This window comes from Camellia sinensis, chromosome 3 (assembly GCF_055761805.1).
Source record: "Camellia sinensis isolate YWXY chromosome 3, ASM5576180v1, whole genome shotgun sequence".
Lineage (NCBI taxonomy): Eukaryota > Viridiplantae > Streptophyta > Magnoliopsida > Ericales > Theaceae > Camellia > Camellia sinensis.
In genome coordinates this window covers 164,739,970-164,760,270 of record NC_138963.1, presented here as the reverse complement: position 1 = coordinate 164,760,270, position 20,301 = coordinate 164,739,970, and the positions used below count along the sequence as shown (strand labels likewise).

General features: G+C 37.3%; 1 protein-coding gene across 1 annotated transcript; it reads left to right on the top strand.

Moving 5' to 3' along the window:
• The first annotated feature begins 16,903 nt into the window (after positions 1 to 16,903).
• Positions 16,904 to 19,124, top strand: LOC145821994 (uncharacterized). The gene is made up of 4 exons (XM_082918563.1): positions 16,904 to 17,763; positions 17,928 to 17,979; positions 18,057 to 18,768; positions 18,892 to 19,124. Exons 1-4 carry the CDS (start codon positions 16,904 to 16,906, stop codon positions 19,122 to 19,124), a joined length of 1,857 nt encoding a protein of 618 aa, XP_082774689.1.
• Positions 19,125 to 20,301: the final 1,177 nt, after the last annotated feature.

Here is a 20,301-nt window from a genome sequence, read left to right as displayed (position 1 = left end):
GATGGCTGGCCTTGCCAACAACTTAAGCGGCCGGAGAGTGCGTGCACACTGTATGTGCACGCACAGTTTAGATCCCTCCTAAAGAGTTCACCTACAGACACGTCAACCACGGAAACAGAGGGCATTGACGATGCCCGGATGGACCACATCTTAGAAAAGTTGGATATTAGACAAGGACTGAAGGCAAACTTCTTCCTTAATCTGTTAGGGTTCTCCGACTCAGATGGGGAGAAGGTATTGGTTTTCAGCCATCGTCTCCGGCCACTTAAGTTGTTGGCAAGGCCAGCCATCAAGTTGAGGGCTTCAATTTCCTACTGAGCAACTTGGTTGCAGAGAATCGAGGTGGCTGCATCGTGGCCCGTGCTCCATTACCTTTGGGTGGTCAGACAGTGGGCACGATGCAGCCACCTCGATTCTCTGCAACCAAGTTGCTCAGTAGGAAATTGAAGCCCTCAACTTGATGGTTGGCCTAGCCTTTCCAACAACTTAAGTGGCCGGAGACGATGGCTGAAAACCAATACCTTCTCCCCACCTGAGTCGGAGAACCCTAACAGATTAAGGAAGAAGTTTGCCTTCAGTCCTTGTCTAATATCCAACTTTTCTAAGATGTGGTCCATCCGGGCATCGTCAATGCCCTCTGTTTCCGTGGTTGACGTGTCTGTAGGTGAACTCTTTAGGAGGGATCTAAATTGTGCGTGCACATACAGTGTGCACGCACTCTCCGGCCGCTTAAGTTGTTGGCAAGGCCAGCCATCAAGTTGAGGGCTTCAATTTCCTACTGAGCAACTTGGTTGCAGAGAATCGAGGTGGCTGCATCCTGGCCCGTGCTCCATTACCTTCGGGTGCTCAGACAGTGGGCAGATCAGAGAAGAATACTTTTCTGTGGTTGACAAACAAGTTTCATCAATTGTATGCGACAATGAAACAAGCAAGACTGCCACTGCCTGCCAAAAAATATTACTAACGTACCCATCCATTCTCATTCTGCACGAAGGTCATAAAAAAGACAAATGAGAGTACGCATTTCATTTCTACGCTCAATGAAGTTCAAACAGCCCGCAACTCATGAATGACAGCTACCTTCCTCTTCAAATGTAACTGCTGTATATATATGCAAGATGATAACTTCAACAGAAAGGTAACCGTCATTCAAAAGTTGCGTGCAATGACAGGCAAGGTTGTCCATTTCTACAAATTAGATTTTCTTCGTGAATTGCCTGGGCTTGTTGACTTCTCTGAATTTCTTCACCTCACCCTTACGACAGTTCGTGAAGTTGAAGAACTGAACAACTTCGTTAAGCAGTTGAACATCACTTGCGATGGGAGCACACTGTATGTGCACGCACAGTTGAGATCCCTCCTAAAGATTTCACCTACAGACACGTCAACCACAGAAACAGAGGGCATTGACGATGCCCGGATGGACCACATCTTAGAAAAGTTGGATATTAGACAAGGACTGAAGGCAAACTTCTTCCTTAATCTGTTAGGGTTCTCCGACTCAGGTGGGGAGAAGGTATTGGTTTTCAGCCATCGTCTCTGGCCACTTAAGTTGTTGGAAAGGCTAGCCATGAAAGTGAATGCTTCAACTCTTGATTCAGAATTGGGTGTGGGAACGAATAGCTCTCTACAAAATTTGGAAATCGTCATCCTCATTTCAACTCTTTCAATTGGCTTTCCTATGTTTTAAGTTGAATACCGTCAACTATGCATGAACTTCAGCACTGAAAGAAAGAGTTGTTTACTGTGTTACACGGACTCGGGTACGGGTCCCAGGTGCGGTATGCATGTACAGGTCCGACTCATTATATCTTAACCCTACATTCAATGGTACACGGTGTGGGGAAAAAATATCATATTTTTAATCTAATATGTGCCATAAAATGGTACTATATGTAACTCACGGTGTCAAAATCACGTTTATAGTAATTTCACAATAATTTGCACATATAATAATTGTGTTTTATACAATTATATAAGAAGTGTCCGTTGAAAAGTATCCGACACATATCCCATACCCTTGTCCGACTCTCAGGTGTCCGACACGGGTATTTGATCTATTTTGAAGAGTCCGTGTACCACAGATTGTTTCTAAACATAAGTTCTGGCAATATAAAATCACCGAGTACAGCAAAATTTAAAGCACAATTCAACCGAGTGTGCTACCTGTTGCGGAAACAAGATTAGTCATTGTTTGTTTATCGAGTTTCTTATTTTTGCTTTTTTGGCTACTCGAAAAGAAAAAAAAAATTTGTTTTTCCCGTGCCAACATTACACAAATTTCTTTTAAACTCTTCTTTCGTTATATATAACCCAACATAACAAGTTCGCCATGTAAATGCAGAACACCTTTTATTCTTGTTGCTAACTACTATCATACCTATGTTCAACTTGCAGCACTGATAGCAGAGGGAAGACTTCCTATTCGGAAGGGAGAAAATACAAAAAATCGAGTACAGAACAGTTCCTATTGGGTTCATTTCGGTTAGCAGAGGGAAGAGTTCCTATTCGAATAGCACAAAATACCAAAATGGAGTACAGAACAGTTCCTATTGGGTCGATTTCGGGTTGGGTGTGAAGGTATATGCGAATGATAGAAGACAAACAAGGAGACAGATAATGTACCAGCACGAAATAAAGGAAATACCAACCGGATCAGACGAACCGACGGTGGTGCTCGATTAACCCTTGCGGTTGTGCTCCACCGACAAAAATCAACTCAAAAAAAGTATTTACGCATCCACTTCCATGGCTAGCCTTCCCAAGAACTTAAGCTCAGCACTCAAATATTGTTCTCTGTAAAACCCTACAGCTACGGGGAAATGGAACAACGGAGAGACGGGCAGACAGAAAGACAAACAAAGAGAGAGGTCCGAGATGGAAGAGAGACGGACGGGCCGACGGAACTTACACCTCTTCTGAACACTTCGGCAATTTTTTAAGTTTTATACTTGTTCTGACAACCTACACCTTTTAATGAAAACTGACATCATTTATAAATTAATTTTCTTCATAAAAGTTACACCTTGGAACTTTATCTTTACATTACATTAATTTTCTTAGTAAAAGTTACACCTTGGATCTTTTCCAAAAACGAAACATTCAGCTTTAATTCGGATTGGTCTTCTTTGGGAACTTATATCTTTTGTAAAAACGAAACATTCAGCTTCGATGGTTGCTCTTATTTGGGAACTTGTACCTTTTGTAAAAAATCACAAAGTTTACAACTATTCCTAAAGTTTACACCTTTCCTAAAAATTTACACCTCCTCTCGGAAATATTTACAACTTCTTGAAAAATGACACATTTTGTGGAAAAACCTTTTTCGTAAAATTTACACTTATTATTTCAAGTTACACCTTTAGTGAAAAACAAAACTTACATCTTTTCTATGGTCATTTACACCTTCTACGGACAAACATACACCATATTTGAAAAGGTTATACCTTTTGTCAAATAATTTCTTGGTGTGTTTGGTAACGTTTACGTTTTCAGTTTATATTTACAAAAAATTTATAAACTAGTTTTTGTTTATTTTTTGAAAAACATAAACTACAAACGCGTTTCGTAATTGACAAAATGTTTTAAAAAAATTTAAAATATAAAAAAGAGTGAGAAATGGCGAGTGGTGGCAAGTGGCAGCGGAAGACGGTGGTGGAAAGTGGTGACGGTGAGTGGTGGGTGGTGGTGGTGGTGGTGGTGGGTGGGTGATGGTGGCAGGTGGTAGCGAGTGGGTGGTGGTGGTGGTGGTGGTGGTGGCGGGTGGTGGGTGGTGGTAGCGGGTAGGTGACGGGTGGTGGTGGTGAGTGGATGGGTAACGGTGACGGGTGGTGGGTGGTAGCAAGTGGGTGGTGGTGGCAGGTGGGTGGCGGATGGCGGGTGGTGGTAGGTGCTAGGTGGTGGCGAGTGGTGATGGTGGGTGGGTGGGTGGGTGGGTGGGTGACAGCGGCGGGTGGTGGGTAGTAACGAATAGGTGGTGGTGGTGATGGTGGCGGGTGGTGGTGGCAGGTGGGTGGCGGATAGCGAGTGGTGGCGGGTGGTGATGGTGGGTGGGTGGGTGACGGTGGCGGGTGGTGGTGGCGGCGGGTGGTGGTGGCATGTGGGTGGCGGATGGCGGGTGGTGGTGGGTGGTGGCGGGTAGGTGACGGATGGTGGTGGTGGTGGTGGGTGACGGTGGCGGGTGATAGGTGGTAACGACTGGGTGGTGGTGGTGGCGGGTGGCGGGTGGTGGTGGCAGGTGGGTGATACGTGATGGTGGTGGTGGGTGGTGGGTGGTGGTGGTGGCAGGTGAGTGGCAGGTGGTGGTGGGTGGCTAGTGGTGGCAGGTGGTGGTGGCAGGTGGGTGGTGGCAAGTAGGTGGTGGCAAGTAGGTGGTGGTGGCGAGCGGTGGATGGTAATGGCAAGTGGTGGGTGGTGGCGGTTGGATGGCAGGTGGGTGGTGGGTGGTGGGCAGTAGTGGTGGTGGTGGGGGTGGGGGTGGGGGTGGGGGTGGGTGGTGCTGGCGGAGGCGGAAGACGGTGGTGGAAAATGGTGGCGGGTGGTGGCTAGTGTTGGGTGGTAAAAAAAAAAAAAACTGAAAGCTCAAAATGGAAACACATTTTTTGTGTTTTTATTTTTTGGCCAAATTTATAAACTGAGACCACTGATTTATAAATCAAAAATTTTTCCAAACAAGTTTTTATTTGAGTTTTTTAAATTTTTGTAAATATAAACAGAAATTTTACTCCTTCTGTGTTTACGAATATTTTGAAATGAACGCTTTGTTACTCCATTTGTGGTTTTGAACACTTTGAAATGTTACTCCTTCATACTTTTCGTGAAAATACTTACACCATTTTTGAAAAGTTACTCCTTTAAGTTTGTGAGCGGCAACTTAAAGCTTCGTCAGAAGTCACTTATAGCATTTGTGATAAAAAAAACAAAAAATTTACACATTTAGCTTGTGCTTACACCTTTTCGTGGCAGGGCTTACACCATTTTTGAAAAGTTACTCCTTTTGTGTAAGAATTTTTTTCATAACATTTATACTTTAACTTCCAACTTACACCTTTTGTGAAACCCCAACTTAAAGCTTTATTCGGAAGTCACTTACACCTTTTGGGAAAAAAAAAAATCATCAAATTTACACCTTTTTCTTAAGCTTACACCTTTTCGAGAAAATACTTACACCATTTTTGAAAACGTACTCCTTTTGTGTAAGAATTTTTGGCATAACATTTATACTTTTTCTTCCAACTTACACCTTCTGTGAAAGATTGTATAAGCACAGAGTAAATGTTATGACAAAAATTCTTACACAAAAGGAGTACATTTTCAAAAATGGTGTAACTATCTTCCCAAAAAGGTGTAAGCTTAAGCAAAAGGTGTAAATTTCATTAATTTTGTTTTTTACAAAAGGTATAAGTGACTTCCGAAGATGCTTTAACTTGGTCTTTCACAAAAGGTGTAAGTTGGAAGAAAAAGTATAAGTGACTTCCGAAGATGCTTTAACTTGGTCTTTCACAAAAGGTATAAGTTGGAAGAAAAAGTATAAGTGACTTCCGAAGATGCTTTAACTTGGTCTTTCACAAAAGGTGTAAGTTGGAAGAAAAAGTATAAGTGTTATGCCAAAAATTCTTACACAAAAGGAGTACCTTTTCAAAAATGGTGTAAATATGTTCCCAAAAAGGTGTAAGCTTAAGCAAAATGTCTAAATTTTATGAATTTTTTTTTTCACAAATGGTATAAGTGACTTCCGACGAAGCTCTAAGTTGGGCTTTCCCATAAGGTGTAAGTTCGAAGACAAAGTATAAATGTTATGCCAAAAGTTATTACACCAACTGAGTAACTTTTGAAAAATGGTGTAAGCACTTCCACGAAAAGGTGAAAGCTTAAGGAAAATGTGTAAATTTGATGAATTTTTTTTTCCACAAAAGGTGTAACTTCGGAGCAAAAGTATAAATCTTATGAAAAAAATTGTTACACAAAAGGTTTAAGTTGGGCTTTCACAAACGGTGTAAGTTCGAAGAAAAAGTATAAATCTTATGCCACAAAGAAATGTCAGTAACTTCGCAAAACGTCTAAGTTCGGTTTTTTCCCCCGAAAACCTGTAAGTTCCTAAAATCGAATCACACTGTATTTGTCTTGTTCAGATAATGGCAATGTGAGAGAGAAGGGCATTTCGGAGGGCTTGGCCTTTCTCCCAGTAGAACTCCGTTTCATACAAGACGAGTCTGGGAAGGATTCCAATAGCGACTCCGAGTCCAAATCCAACCAAGTATGTCAATGTAAAAGAGAACCGTTGATAGACTGAGGTCAACAGACATAGAGACCTAGATGGACACTTATCGACAGAGGGACCGAAATCGACAGAGATCGACAGAGAAGAGACCCACGCTGGAGACAGACCGAGATAAACAGGGATCGACAGAGACAGACCGACATCGACACAGAGAGTCCAAGATCGATAGGCAATCTTTCAAAAAATCTTTGCTTTGCGGCGGCGGTGCAAGTGGAGTTGCCGATCTCAGAAGGCTGTGAGGACCGGAGCCCACCGACGCTTGGGTGGTCAGCGGGGGTCACGAACCCTTTGATTTGTTCAGTGGTTGTCTCAATTGGGTTTATGAACACTTCGAAATGTTACTCCTTTTGTGTTTACTACTTTGAGATGAACATATGTTACTCCTTCTGTGTTTACGAACATTTTGAAATGAACCCTTTGTTACTCCTTTTCTGGTTATCAACACTTTGAAAAGTTACTCCTTCGTTAATATATTTACACCATTTTGGAAAAGTTACTCCTTTTGTGTAAGAATTGTTGGCATAAGATTTATACTTTTTCTTCGAACTGACAGTTTTTCTGAAAGCCGAACTTAAACCTATTTCGGAAGTCACTTATACCTTTTGTGAAAAAAAAAATTCATTAATTTTGCACCTTTTGCTTATGCTTACACTTTTTCCTGAAAATACTTACACAATTTTTGAAAAGTTACTCCTTTTGTGTAAGAATTTTTGGCATAACATTTATACTTTTGGGCTTATATACTCTTTCACAGAAGGTGTAAGTTTGAAGAAAAAGTATAAATCTTATGAGAAAAATTATTTCATAAAGGAGTAACTTTTCAAGAAAAATATAAGCAGTTTCATGAAAAGGTATAAGCCGATGCAAAAGGTGTACATTTGATGAATTTATTTTTTCACAAAAGGTATAACTGACTTGCGAAAAAGCTTTAAGTTGGGCATCCACAAAGGTGTAAGTTCGAAGAAAAGCTATAAAAGTTATGCCAAATATTTTTACAGAAAAGGAGTAACTTTTTAAAATAAATATATGCACTTCCACGAAAAGGTATAAGTGACTTGCGAAAAAGGTTTAAGTTGGCCTTCCACAAACGGTGTAAGTTCGAAAAAAGGTATAAATCCTATGCCAAAAATTCTTACACAAAAGGAGTAACTTTTCAAAAAAAATTATAAGCACTTCCACGAAAAGGTATAAGCTTCGGCAAAAGGTGTAAATTTGATGATTTTATTTTTCCACAAACGGTATAACTGAATTCCGAAAAACCTTTAAGTTGGGCTTCCACAAAAGGTGTAAGTTCGAAGAAAAGGTATAAATCTTATGCCAAAAATTCTTACACAGAAGGAGTAACTTTTCGAAAAATATATAAGCACTTCCACGAAAGGTGTAAGCTTAACCAAAAGGTGTATATTTGATGAATTTATCTTCTCACAAAAGGTATAAGTGACTTCCGAAAAGGGTTTAAGTTGGCCTTGCACAAACGGTGTAAGTTCGAAGAAAAGATATAAATCTTATGCCAAAAATTCTTACACAAAAGGAGTAACTTTTCCAAAAAAATATAAGCACTTCCACGAAAAGGTATAAGCTTAAGCAAAAGGTGTAAATTTGATGAATTTATTTTTTCAGAAATGGTATAACTGACTTCCAAAAAAGCTTTAAGTTGGACTTTCACAAAAGGTGTAAGTTCGGAGAAAACGTATAGATCTATGCCACAAAGAGATGTAAGTAACTTCGCAAAACGTCCAAGTTCCGTTTTTTTTGTAAGTTCCTAAAATCCAATCACACTGTATTTGTCTTGTTCAGATAATGGCAATGTGAGAGACAAGGGCGTTTCGGAGGGCTTGGCCTTTGTCCCAGTAGAACTCCGTTTCAGAGAAGACGAGTCTGTGAGGGCTTGGAATAGCGACTCCGACCCCAAATCCAACCAAGTATGTCAATGTAAAAGAGAACCGTTTTTAATATAGCGCAACGGACAGAGAGAGAGAGAGAGAGAGAGAGAGAGAGAGAGATAGACTGAGATCGACAGACATAGAGACCTACATGGACACTGATCGACAGAGGGACCGAGATCGACAGAGATCGACAGAGAAGAGACCCACATGGACACCGACAGACCAAGATCGCTGGAGACAGACCGAGATAAACAGGGATCGACAGAGAGAGACCGACATCGACACAGAGAGACCAAGATCGATAGCCAATCTTTCAAAAAACCTTTGATTTGCGGCGGCGGTGCCAGTGGAGGTGCCGATCTCAGAAGGCTGTGAGCACCGGAGCCCACCGACGCTTGTGTGGTCAACGGTGGTGACGACCCTTTCATTTGTTCAGTGGTTGTCTCAATTGGGTTTATGAACACTTCGAAATGTTACTCCTTCTGTGTTTACTACTCTGAGATGAACATATGTTACTCCTTCTGTGTTTACGAACATTTTGAAATGAACCCTTTGTTACTCCTTTTCTGGTTATCAACGCTTTGAAATGTTACTCCTTCATACTTTTCGTGAAAATGTTTACACCATTTTTGAAATGTTACTGCTTTTGTGTAAGAATTGTTGGCATGAGATTTATACTTTTTCTTCGAACTTACACCTTTTGTGAAAGGCCAACTTAAACCTATTTCGGAAGTCACTTATACCTTTTGTGGAAAAAAAAATTCATCAAATTTACACATTTTTCTTAACCTTATACCTTTTCGTGGAAGTGCTTATATTTTTTTTTAAAAGTTACTCCTTTTGTGTAAGAATTTTTGGCATCAAGTTTATACTTTTCTGGTTATATACTCTTTCACAAGAGGTGTAAGTTTGAAAAAAAGTATAAATCTTATGACAAAAATTATTTCACAAAAGGAGTAACTTTTCAAAAAAAATATAAGCACTTCCACGAGAGGGTCAACATGTGTAAATTTGATGAATTTATCTTTTCACAAAAGGTATAAGTGACTTCAGACAAAGCTTTAAGTTGGCCTTCCACAAACGGTGTAAGTTCGAACAAAAGGTATAAAAGTTATGCCAAAAATTGTTACACAAAAGGAGTAACTTTTCAAAAAATTATAAGCACTTCCACGAAAAGGTATAAGCTTAAGCAAAAGGTGTAAATTTGATGAATTTATCTTTTCACAAAAGGTATAATTGACTTCCGAAAAAGGTTTAAGTTGGCCTTACACAAACGGTGTAAGTTCGAAGAAAAGGTATAAATCTTATGCCAAAAATTCTTACACAAAAGGAGTAACTTTTCAAAAAAAATATAAGCACTTCCACGAAAAGGTATAAGCTTAGGCAAAAGGTGTAAATTTGATGAATTTATTTTTTCACAAAGGGTATAACTGACTTCCGAAAAACCTTTAAGTTGGGCTTCCACAAAAGGTGTAAGTTCGAAGAAAAGGTATAAATCTTATGCCAAAAATTCTTACACAGAAGGAGTAACTTTTCGAAAAATATATAAGCACTTCCACGAAAGGTGTAAGCTTAACCAAAAGGTGTATATTTGATGAATTTATCTTCTCACAAAAGGTATAAGTGACTTCCGAAAAGGGTTTAAGTTGGCCTTTCACAAACGGTGTAAGTTCGAAGAAAAGATATAAATCTTATGCCAAAAATTCTTACACAAAAGGAGTAACTTTTCCAAAAAAATATAAGCACTTCCACGAAAAGGTATAAGCTTAAGCAAAAGGTGTAAATTTGATGAATTTATTTTTTCAGAAATGGTATAACTGACTTCCAAAAAAGCTTTAAGTTGGACTTTCACAAAAGGTGTAAGTTCGGAGAAAACGTATAGATCTATGCCACAAAGAGATGTAAGTAACTTCGCAAAACGTCTAAGTTCCGTTTTTTTTGTAAGTTCCTAAAATCCAATCACACTGTATTTGTCTTGTTCAGATAATGGCAATGTGAGAGACAAGGGCGTTTCGGATGGCTTGGCCTTTGTCCCAGTAGAACTCCGTTTCAGAGAAGACGAGTCTGTGAGGGCTTGGAATAGCGACTCCGACCCCAAATCCAACCAAGTATGTCAATGTAAAAGAGAACCGTTTTTAATATAGCGCAACGGACAGAGAGAGAGAGAGAGAGATAGACTGAGATCGACAGACATAGAGACCTAGATGGACACTGATCGACAGAGGGACCGAGATCGACAGAGAAGAGACCCACATGGACACCGACAGACCAAGATCGCTGGAGACAGACCGAGATAAACAGGGATCGACAGAGAGAGACCGACATCGACACAGAGAGACCAAGATCGATAGCCAATCTTTCAAAAAACCTTTGATTTGCGGCGGCGGTGCCAGTGGAGGTGCCGATCTCAGAAGGCTGTGAGCACCGGAGCCCACCGACGCTTGGGTGGTCAGCGGTGGTCACGACCCTTTGATTTGTTCAGTGGTTGTCTCAATTGGGTTTATGAACACTTCGAAATGTTACTCCTTCTGTGTTTACTACTCTGAGATGAACATATGTTACTCCTTCTGTGTTTACGAACATTTTGAAATGAACACTTTGTTACTCCTTTTCTGGTTATCAACGCTTTGAAATGTTACTCCTTCATACTTTTCGTGAAAATGTTTACACCATTTTTCAAAAGTTACTGCTTTTGTGTAAGAATTGTTGGCATGAGATTTATACTTTTTCTTCGAACTTACACCTTTTGTGAAAGGCCAACTTAAACCTATTTCGGAAGTCACTTATACCTTTTGTGGAAAAAAAAATTCATCAAATTTACACCTTTTTCTTAACCTTATTCCTTTTCGTGGTAGTGCTTATATTTTTTTTTAAAAGTTACTCCTTTTGTGTAAGAATTTGTGGCATCAAGTTTATACTATTGTGGTTATATACTCTTTCACAAGAGGTGTAAGTTTGAAGATAAAGTATAAATCTTATGACAAAAATTATTTCACAAAAGGAGTAACTTTTCAAAAAAAATATAAGCACTTCCACGAGAGGGTCAAAATGTGTAAATTTGATGAATTTATCTTTTCACAAAAGGTATAAGTGACTTCCGACAAAGCTTTAAGTTGGCCTTCCACAAACGGTGTAAGTTCGAACAAAAGGTATAAAAGTTATGCCAAAAATTGTTACACAAAAGGAGTAACTTTTCAAAAAAATATAAGCACTTCCACGAAAAGGTATAAGCCTAAGCAAAAGGTGTAAATTTGATGAATTTATCTTTTCACAAAAAGGTATAATTGACTTCCGAAAAAGGTTTAAGTTGGCCTTCCACAAACGGTGTAAGTTCGAAAAAAGGTATAAATCTTATGCCAAAAATTGTTACACAAAAGGAGTAACTTTTCAAAAAAATATAAGCACTTCCACGAAAAGGTATAAGCCTAAGCAAAAGGTGTAAATTTGATGAATTTATCTTTTCACAAAAAGGTATAATTGACTTCCGAAAAAGGTTTAAGTTGGCCTTCCACAAACGGTGTAAGTTCGAAAAAAGGTATAAATCTTATGCCAAAAATTCTTACACAAAAAGAGTAACTTTTCGAAAAAAATATAAGCACTTCCACGAAAGGTGTAAGCTTACGCAAAAGGTGTAAATTTGATGAATTTATCTTTTCACAAAAGGTATAAGTGACTTCCGAAATGGGTTTAAGTTGGCCTTCCACAAACGGTGTAAGTTCGAAGAAAAGGTATAAATCTTATGCCAAAAATTCTTACACAAAAGGAGTAACTTTTCGAAAAAAAATATAAGCACTTCGACGAAAGGTGTAAGCTTAAGCAAAAGGTGTAAATTTGATGAATTTATCTTTTCACAAAAGGTATAAGTGACTTCCGAAATGGGTTTAAGTTGGCCTTCCACAAACGGTGTAAGTTCGAAGAAAAGGTATAAATCTTATGCCAAAAATTCTTACACAAAAGGAGTAACTTTTCCAAAAAAATATAAGCACTTCCACGAAAAGGTATAAGCTTAAGCAAAAGGTGTAAATTGGATGAATTTATTTTTTCACAAATGGTATAACTGACTTCCAAAAAAGCTTTAAGTTGGACTTTCACAAAAGGTGTAAGTTCGGAGAAAACGTATAGATCTATGCCACAAAGAGATGTAAGTAACTTCGCAAAACGTCCAAGTTCCGTTTTTTTTGCAAGTTCCTAAAATCCAATCACACTGTATTTGTCTTGTTCAGATAATGGCAATGTGAGAGAGAAGGGCGTTTCGGAGGGCTTGGCCTTTCTCCCAGTAGAACTCCGTTTCATACAAGACGAGTCTGGGAAGGCTTCCAATAGCGACTCCGAGTCCAAATCCAACCAAGTATGTCAATGTAAACGAGAACCGTTTTTAATATAGAGCAACGGACAGAGAGAGAGAGAGAGAGATAGACTGAGATCAACAGACATAGAGACCTAGATGGACACTGATCGACAGAGGGACCGAGATCGACAGAGATCGACAGAGAAGACACCCACATGGACACCGACAGACCAAGATCGCTGGAGACAGACCGAGATAAACAGGGATCGACAGAGGGAGACCGACATCGACACAGAGAGTCCAAGATCGATAGCCAATCTTTCAAAAATTCTTTGATTTGCGGCGTCGGTGCAAGTGGAGTTGCCGATCTCAGAAGGCTGTGAGCACCGGAGCCCACCGCGCTTTGGGTGGTCAGCGGGGGTCACGAACCCTTTGATTTGTTCAGTGGTTCTCTCAATTGGTTTATGAACAATTCGAAATGTTACTCCTTCTGTGTTTACTACTCTGAGATGAACATATGTTACTCCTTCTGTGTTTACGAACATTTTGAAATGAACCCTTTGTTACTCCTTTTCTGGTTATCAACGCTTTCAAATGTTACTCCTTCATTAAAATATTTACACCATTTTGGAAAAGTTACTGCTTTTGTGTAAGAATTGTTGGCATAAGATTTATACTTTGGACTTTTTCTTCGAACTGACACCTTTTGTGAAAGCCCAACTTAAACCTATTTCGGAAGTCACTTATACCTTTTGTGAAAAAAAAAAAAATCATTAATTTTGCACCTTTTGATTAAGCTTACACTTTTTACTGAAAATACTTACACCATTTTTGAAAAGTTATTCCTTTTGTGTAAGAATTTTTGGCATGACATTTATACTTTTGTGCTTATATACTCTTTCACAGAAGGTGTAAGTTTCAAGAAAAAGTATAAATCTTATGAGAAAAATTATTTCACAAAAGGAGTAACTTTTCAAGAACAATATAAGCAGTTTCACGAAAAGGTATAAGCTGAAGCAAAAGGTGTACATTTGATGAATTTATTTTTTCACAAAAGGTATAACTGACTTGCGAAAAAGCTTTAAGTTGGGCATCCACAAAAGGTGTAAGTTCGAAGAAAAGGTATAAATCTTATGCCAAAAATTCTTACACAAAAGGAGTAACTTTTCGAAAAATATATAAGCACTTCCACGAAGGTATAAGCTTAAGCAAAAGGTGTAAATTTGATGAATTTATCTTTTCACAAAAGGTATAAGTGACTTCCGAAAAAGGTTTAAGTTGGCCTTCCACAAACGGTGTAAGTTCGAAGAAAAGGTATAAATCTTATGCCAAAAATTCTTACACAAAAGGAGTAACTTTTCAAAAAAAATATAACCACTTCCACGAAAAGGTATAAGCTTAAGCAAAAGGTGTAAGTTAATGAATTTATCTTTTCACAAAAGGTATAACTGACTTGCGAAAAAGCTTTAAGTTATCCTTCCACAAACGGTGTAAGTTCGAAGAAAAGGTATAATCTTATGCCAAAATTCTTACACAAAAGGAGTAACTTTTCAAAAAAATATAAGCACTTCCACAAAAAGGTAGAAGCTTAGGGAAAAGGTGTAAATTTGATGACTTTATTTTTCCACAAAATGTATAACTGATCGACAGACTGTTATCGACAGATATAGATACCGTTTTTAGTATAGAGCAACGGACAGAGACATAGAGAGAGAGAGAGAGAGAGAGAGAGAGAGAGAGAGATAGACTGAGATCCACAGACATAGAGACCTAGATGGACACTGATCGACAGAGGGACCGAGATCGACAGAGATCGACAGAGAAGAGACCCACATGGACACCGACATACCAAGATCGCTGGAGACAGACCGAGATAAACAGGGATCGATAGAGAGAGACCGACATCGACACAGAGAGACCAAGATCGATAGCCAATCTTTCAAAAAACCTTTGATTTGCGGCGGCGGTGCCAGTGGAGGTGCCGATCTCAGAAGGCTGTGAGCACTGGAGCCCACCGACGCTTGGGTGGTCAGCGGTGGTCACGACCCTTTGATTTGTTCAGTGGTTGTCTCAATTGGGTTTATGAACACTTCGAAATATTACTCCTTCTGTGTTTACTACTTTCAGATGAACATATGTTACTCCTTCTGTGTTTACGAACATTTTTAAATGAACCCTTTGTTACTCCTTTTCTCGTTATCAACGCTTTGAAATGTTACTCCGTCATACTTTTCGTGAAAATATTTACACCATTTTTCAAAAGTTACTGCTTTTGTGTAAGAATTGTTGGCATGAGATTTATACTTTTTCTTCGAACTTACACCTTTTGTGAAAGGCCAATTTAAACCTATTTCGGAAGTCACTTATACCTTTCGTGGAAAAAAAAATTCATCAAATTTACACCTTTTTCTTAACCTTATACCTTTTCGTGGAAGTGCTTATATATATTTTGAAAAGTTACTCCTTTTGTGTAAGAATTTTTGACTTCCGAAAAGCTTTAAGTTGGGCTTCCACAAAAGGTATAAATCTTATGCCAAAAATTCTTACACAAAAGGAGTAAGTGTTCATAAAAGGTGTAAATGATTTATACTTTTCAGTAATCAGTTACGCCTTTTCTGAAATTCCTTACGCCTTTCTTGAGACCATTTACACCTTTAGTCATATAATATATTATTTTATTAATTTACCTGGAAACTGACCTGCTTAGCAGGTCACCAATGTGTAAGTTTCCAAATATTTTGATATAACCCAATACATATAAATGTGTAAATGCAAAATGGAAGGGTGTAACTGCCTTGCATACCATATGCAAGGCACACATGAGAAAAGTCCTATTATTTATTCTGTTTAATCCGATGTTTGGCTGATTGATTTTATAATCCGATTATTAATCTTCTATTTGGAAAATTATTAAATCCCATTGTTTATGATAATTATCTTCCTCTGCCAATGATGAAAATAATCTTTCAAATTTTACTATATTCTTTATTCCATTCTAACTAAAAAATACCTTCATAGTATCTATAATCTTATATAATAATATCATGATATAAAAAAAAAAAAATTGTGAGACCCACAAAACTACTTCATAATATTTCCCAAAATAATGGTTCTTTTTAGGAAATCCAACCTTTTTTGGTAGTATAATTATTACACTTTAAAAAAAATTGATTTTTCAGAATTATTATTTGATAGTACATTTTTTTGGAAAATATCAATGTCATAATTGTACTTTTTATGTTGTTAGTGAATTTAAAAGAAGGACAAAATGGAAAATTTATATTATTTTTGTACTTGATTTTTGAAAAAAAATTGATATTTTAGAATAATAAAAAATAAAATAAGGGATCAATATTTTAAGACGGACGGAGCAATACTTATTGAAAATTTTATGTTACTGAAAAGCAAATCTATTTTGACAAACACCAAAATGATGACAAACATGGGCTGGGTCTGATAACATCCCTTGATAGTTGGAAGTAATATTCTACAGCCCCATGATCAGGATCAATTCTGCACAAAAACAAGCCCAAAAAAATAAATTAAAAAGTTTTGAAAAAATTACTATGTAGTCCTATGTAGGGGATGTATTTCCCTTCTAATCCCAATATATTTTTAATAGATTAATAGGTCCACAGTCTTTTAAGTTTTATACCCAGAGGTCCCATTTTTTATTTTCGTACTTTGTAAATGACTGTATTACCCTTTGTTTTGAGATCTATATATACGTGAAAAATCAAATTTTTGCTCCGTTAAAAAAAGAAAATCAAATCTTCGTCTCTGCGATCTCGATTTCTCTTCGTTATGGTGATCACATTGTGCTGTGTGGTCGATCTCATTGTGCTGCGAGGTGGATCTGGTTGTGCGATCTGAATCTCTGTGTACAGGCGATCTCTGCGTACGTTCTCTCTCTCTCTCTCTCTTTCTCTCTCTCTCTCGCTCTTTTTGTGTATTTGGTTTGTATTTGTCGATACATATATGTATGTGTATGTATGTATCTGTCGATACATACATATACATATATATATCTCTGTGTGTATGTGTGGTTTGTATCTGTCGATACATATATGAATGTATATATAGATAAGCAAATTTGCGTGATATTTGGTTTGTGTTTGGCAATGTTGTTTTAGTTCTTTGTTTTGTGATAAATTTTGTTTGTTTGATATTTATTTTATTTGATTTTTGTATGTGATATAGTGTAATGATTTTGATTTTGTTGATTTTGTTTGTTGTATAGTATAATGTGTTTTGAAGCTATAGTTTGGAATTGTGAATTCTGGTGTTTTGATACTGATATGTTGTAAGTGTATAATTTTGCAATTTGGAATTGTGAATTGTGCAGTGTTGGTACTGATATGTTGTAACTGTTTAATTTTGCAGTTTGGAATCTGTGAACAATTGTTTGTTAGTTTGTGATTTTGTAGTATGGAGGGGTGTTTCATGTTAATGTGCAAATACAGTAATTGTTGTGTTGTTATTAAGATTAGTAAGGGATGTAGTTATGATGAAGTTATTGAGAAAATATGTGTGAAGTTCAAGGAGTTGAGTGTTGGTAACTTTTGTTTGTTTTTCTCTATTGTTGGATATTCTAATTGTATTGTTGAATGTGATGATGATTTGTGGAATATGCTGTCAATGGTAGGTGGTAGTGGTTGTCATGTTGTTGATGTTGTTGTGGGTGATAAGAGAATTGTGGAGGTTGATGATAGTAATTCTTGTAGGATTGATTCTGTAATTGGTGAGAGTTCTTTGGTTAACGATTGTGATGATTTTGGTGATTTGTTGCCTAGTTTTTATCCAGAACCAGAGAGAGTTTTGTTGTCTGCTAGTTGGAAGGGGATTATACATAGTGTTGGTCAAAAATTTGAAGGTGGAGTGCCGGCGTTCCACATTGCATTGGCTAAGTATGTAGTTGAGTGTGGTTTTGCAGTGAATTATTTGAAGAACGATGCAACAAGAGTAACTGCTGAATGTATGATGAAGTCGTCTACGAGTTGTAAATGGTTTGTGCATGGAAGGGTGTTAATGAATTCCGGTATTTTTTTTATAATGAAGTTGGATAATGTGCATACTTGTGGGGTTGTTGCTCGTAGATCTTGTACCAAAATGGTTGGTTCTAGACTTATGTCTGATATTGTGCAAAATGATATTAGTGATAATCCGTTGACTTGTCCTGTTGAAGTTAAAAAAAAGTTGAAGAAGCAATATGGTATAGATGTTTCTTATCAGGTTGCATGGTTAGGAGTTGAAAAGGCAAGAGGTGGGTTGTTTAGTGATTTTGCAACTTCTTTTGACCAACTTCGATGGTACCTTGAGACGGCCATGAGAACGAATCCGGGAAGTGTGTGTTGAATTAGATGTGGATGAAAGTAGTGGGTGTTTTCGGAGGTTGTTTGTGGCATTTCATGGATGTTTGTATGGCTTTCAATTTTGTCGTCCGTTGTTGTTTGTTGATGGTACATTCTTGAAGGGGCGTTACAAGGGGCATTTGTTTGCAGCAACATCAAAGGATGGTAATCAAGGTATGTATTTATTTACAGTTAGTATAGGTTTGGTTTGTCAGCGTCTTATTGTATTGTGAGTCTGTTAATTTTTGCAGTTTCATGTTATTTTGTTTGCATGCCTGTTTCCTTTGGCTTTTGCGATTGTTGATGCTGAAAATCAAGATAATTGGATGTGGTTCTTAAGTCAGTTGTTAAAGTGTGTTGGTTCAGGCCGGAGATTGACCTTTGTGTCAGACCGTCAACATGGATTGCTAGACGCTCTTTCAGTGGTTTTTCCCAATGCAAATCATGCATATTGCTTGAATCATTTGAAGAGAAATTTGATTGACAAACTGGTGGGACTTCGTACTAACTATAAGCTGAGTTTGATGAAAATATTAGTTAAATGTGTTTATGCGCCAACGGTTACTTCTTTCCAACATTATATGGAGAAATTGAGGCGTATTGTTGGGAATGGTAGAGTTGATAGTATGTTGGATGGTTTGCAAAATGATAAGTGGGCGAATGTATTTTTTAGAGGGAAACGATATGGTGAGATGTCATCTAATGCTGCCGAGTCTTACAATAATTGGATTGGTGGGGCCCGTGAGTTGCCTATTACTTGTATGGTTGATATGATTAGGGTTCAAATCATGACTCAATTGTCGAATAGAAGAGCTGAATCTAAAAGATGGATTACGAAATTGTGTCCAGTTATGGAAAAGAAGTTGGTGGACTCTTTGGAGCTAGCTAAGTCTTGGGATGTGATTGTTGCTAATGATACTGTGCTTGAGGTTCATTCTTCTATTTCTTTTTATGTTGATATTGGTTGACAGACTTGTTCTTGCCATGAATGGCAATTGAATTGTTTTCCTTGTTGTCATGCTATGCATGCTTTGTGTAGTAGTGGTAGAGATGTATATGATTTCATTGATCCCTTTTTTCATGTAGATTGTTTTAGAGAGTCATACAAGGAATCTGTTTATCCAGTTTCTTCAAGTGAGAGATTTGACTTTGATGGTGCCAGTAGTTCGATTATCAAACCTCCTATAACGAAGAAACAGCCCGGGCGGAACAAGAAGAAGAGGATACCTTCTAGGGGTGAGAATGTAAAGCAAATCAAGTGTGTGAGGTGCTTGAAATATGGGAATCACAATAAGAAGACGTGCAAGGCTGCTATTTGAGGCCACAGTCTATTCTTTTGGATTTGTATTTGAATTTGAGGAATTATGATAATAAAAAATGTGATACTTGGTATTATGGAAGTAATGAATAAAGTTGGTTGAATTGTTTTTTGTTTTTTGATGTGTTCTTTAGTTATTGAAATTGTTTTGTAACAGTTTTGTTTTGTTTTTTATTGTCATTTTTTTTTGTAGGTTTGGTTAGTTTTATTTTTATGGAATGCAGAGAAGGTTGTTGAAAATTTCTTATTGAAACTATTATATTGAAATGCAGTTTTACTACATGATTAATTTATTTCATATTTTATAGCGAGAAAACTGTAAAATTTTACAGTTTTATTTTCAATTTTGAAATGTAGTTCATCTATTTGTTGAGTCATGAAATTGGATGCATAATTGTGTAGAATAAATTTTGTTTGAGTAATGAAACTGTATAATTTTGTAGTTTTAAGAATTATAAGAAACAACTTGATGAAACTGCATAATTTTGTAATTTTAAGAATTATTAGAAACAACCTGATGAAACTACATAATTTTACAGTTTGAAGAATTATTAGAAATAACTTTTACTGTATAAAAATATATGCAACCACAAACAAGTACACAAACAATCAGAAGTACAAGCACAATAATAATAACAAGAAGAAGAGCAATAATAACATCAATGACAACAATCATTTTCATCATAATAACCAGAAGAAGATCATTCCCAAAAGTATATAAAGTACTTGTCACATGTTAAAAAAAAAAAAAAAAGAAAAAGAAAAAAAGAAAAGTACAAAGATATGTTCACTTGAATATTTGTATTGTCAAGAAGTTTGTTCATTGTTTCTATGGTTTGGTATGTTTTTTCAACATTTGGTAGTGCTCGACTTTCCAAGATCGGATTTCATCATTGAGGAATTGACTGACGATTTCTGCTCGAAATTTGACCCACTCAGTTGGTCGAAGTGATTTCTGCACAGGTTGCCAGTTGATATATTGGTTGATAATATTGCAGACGGCGATTGCACAATCATTCCTGCAAAGTTTTAGATGAAGTTAATTAGTTAGGTAAAACTATAAAATTTAGCATATTGGAAGATTAGTTTATTGATTTTGTATCTTACGAGTGTGGGGTTTGTTGTAGGCATTCCTCAATTGATGCAATTACTGTCTCGCACTCTTGAGATGATGACAT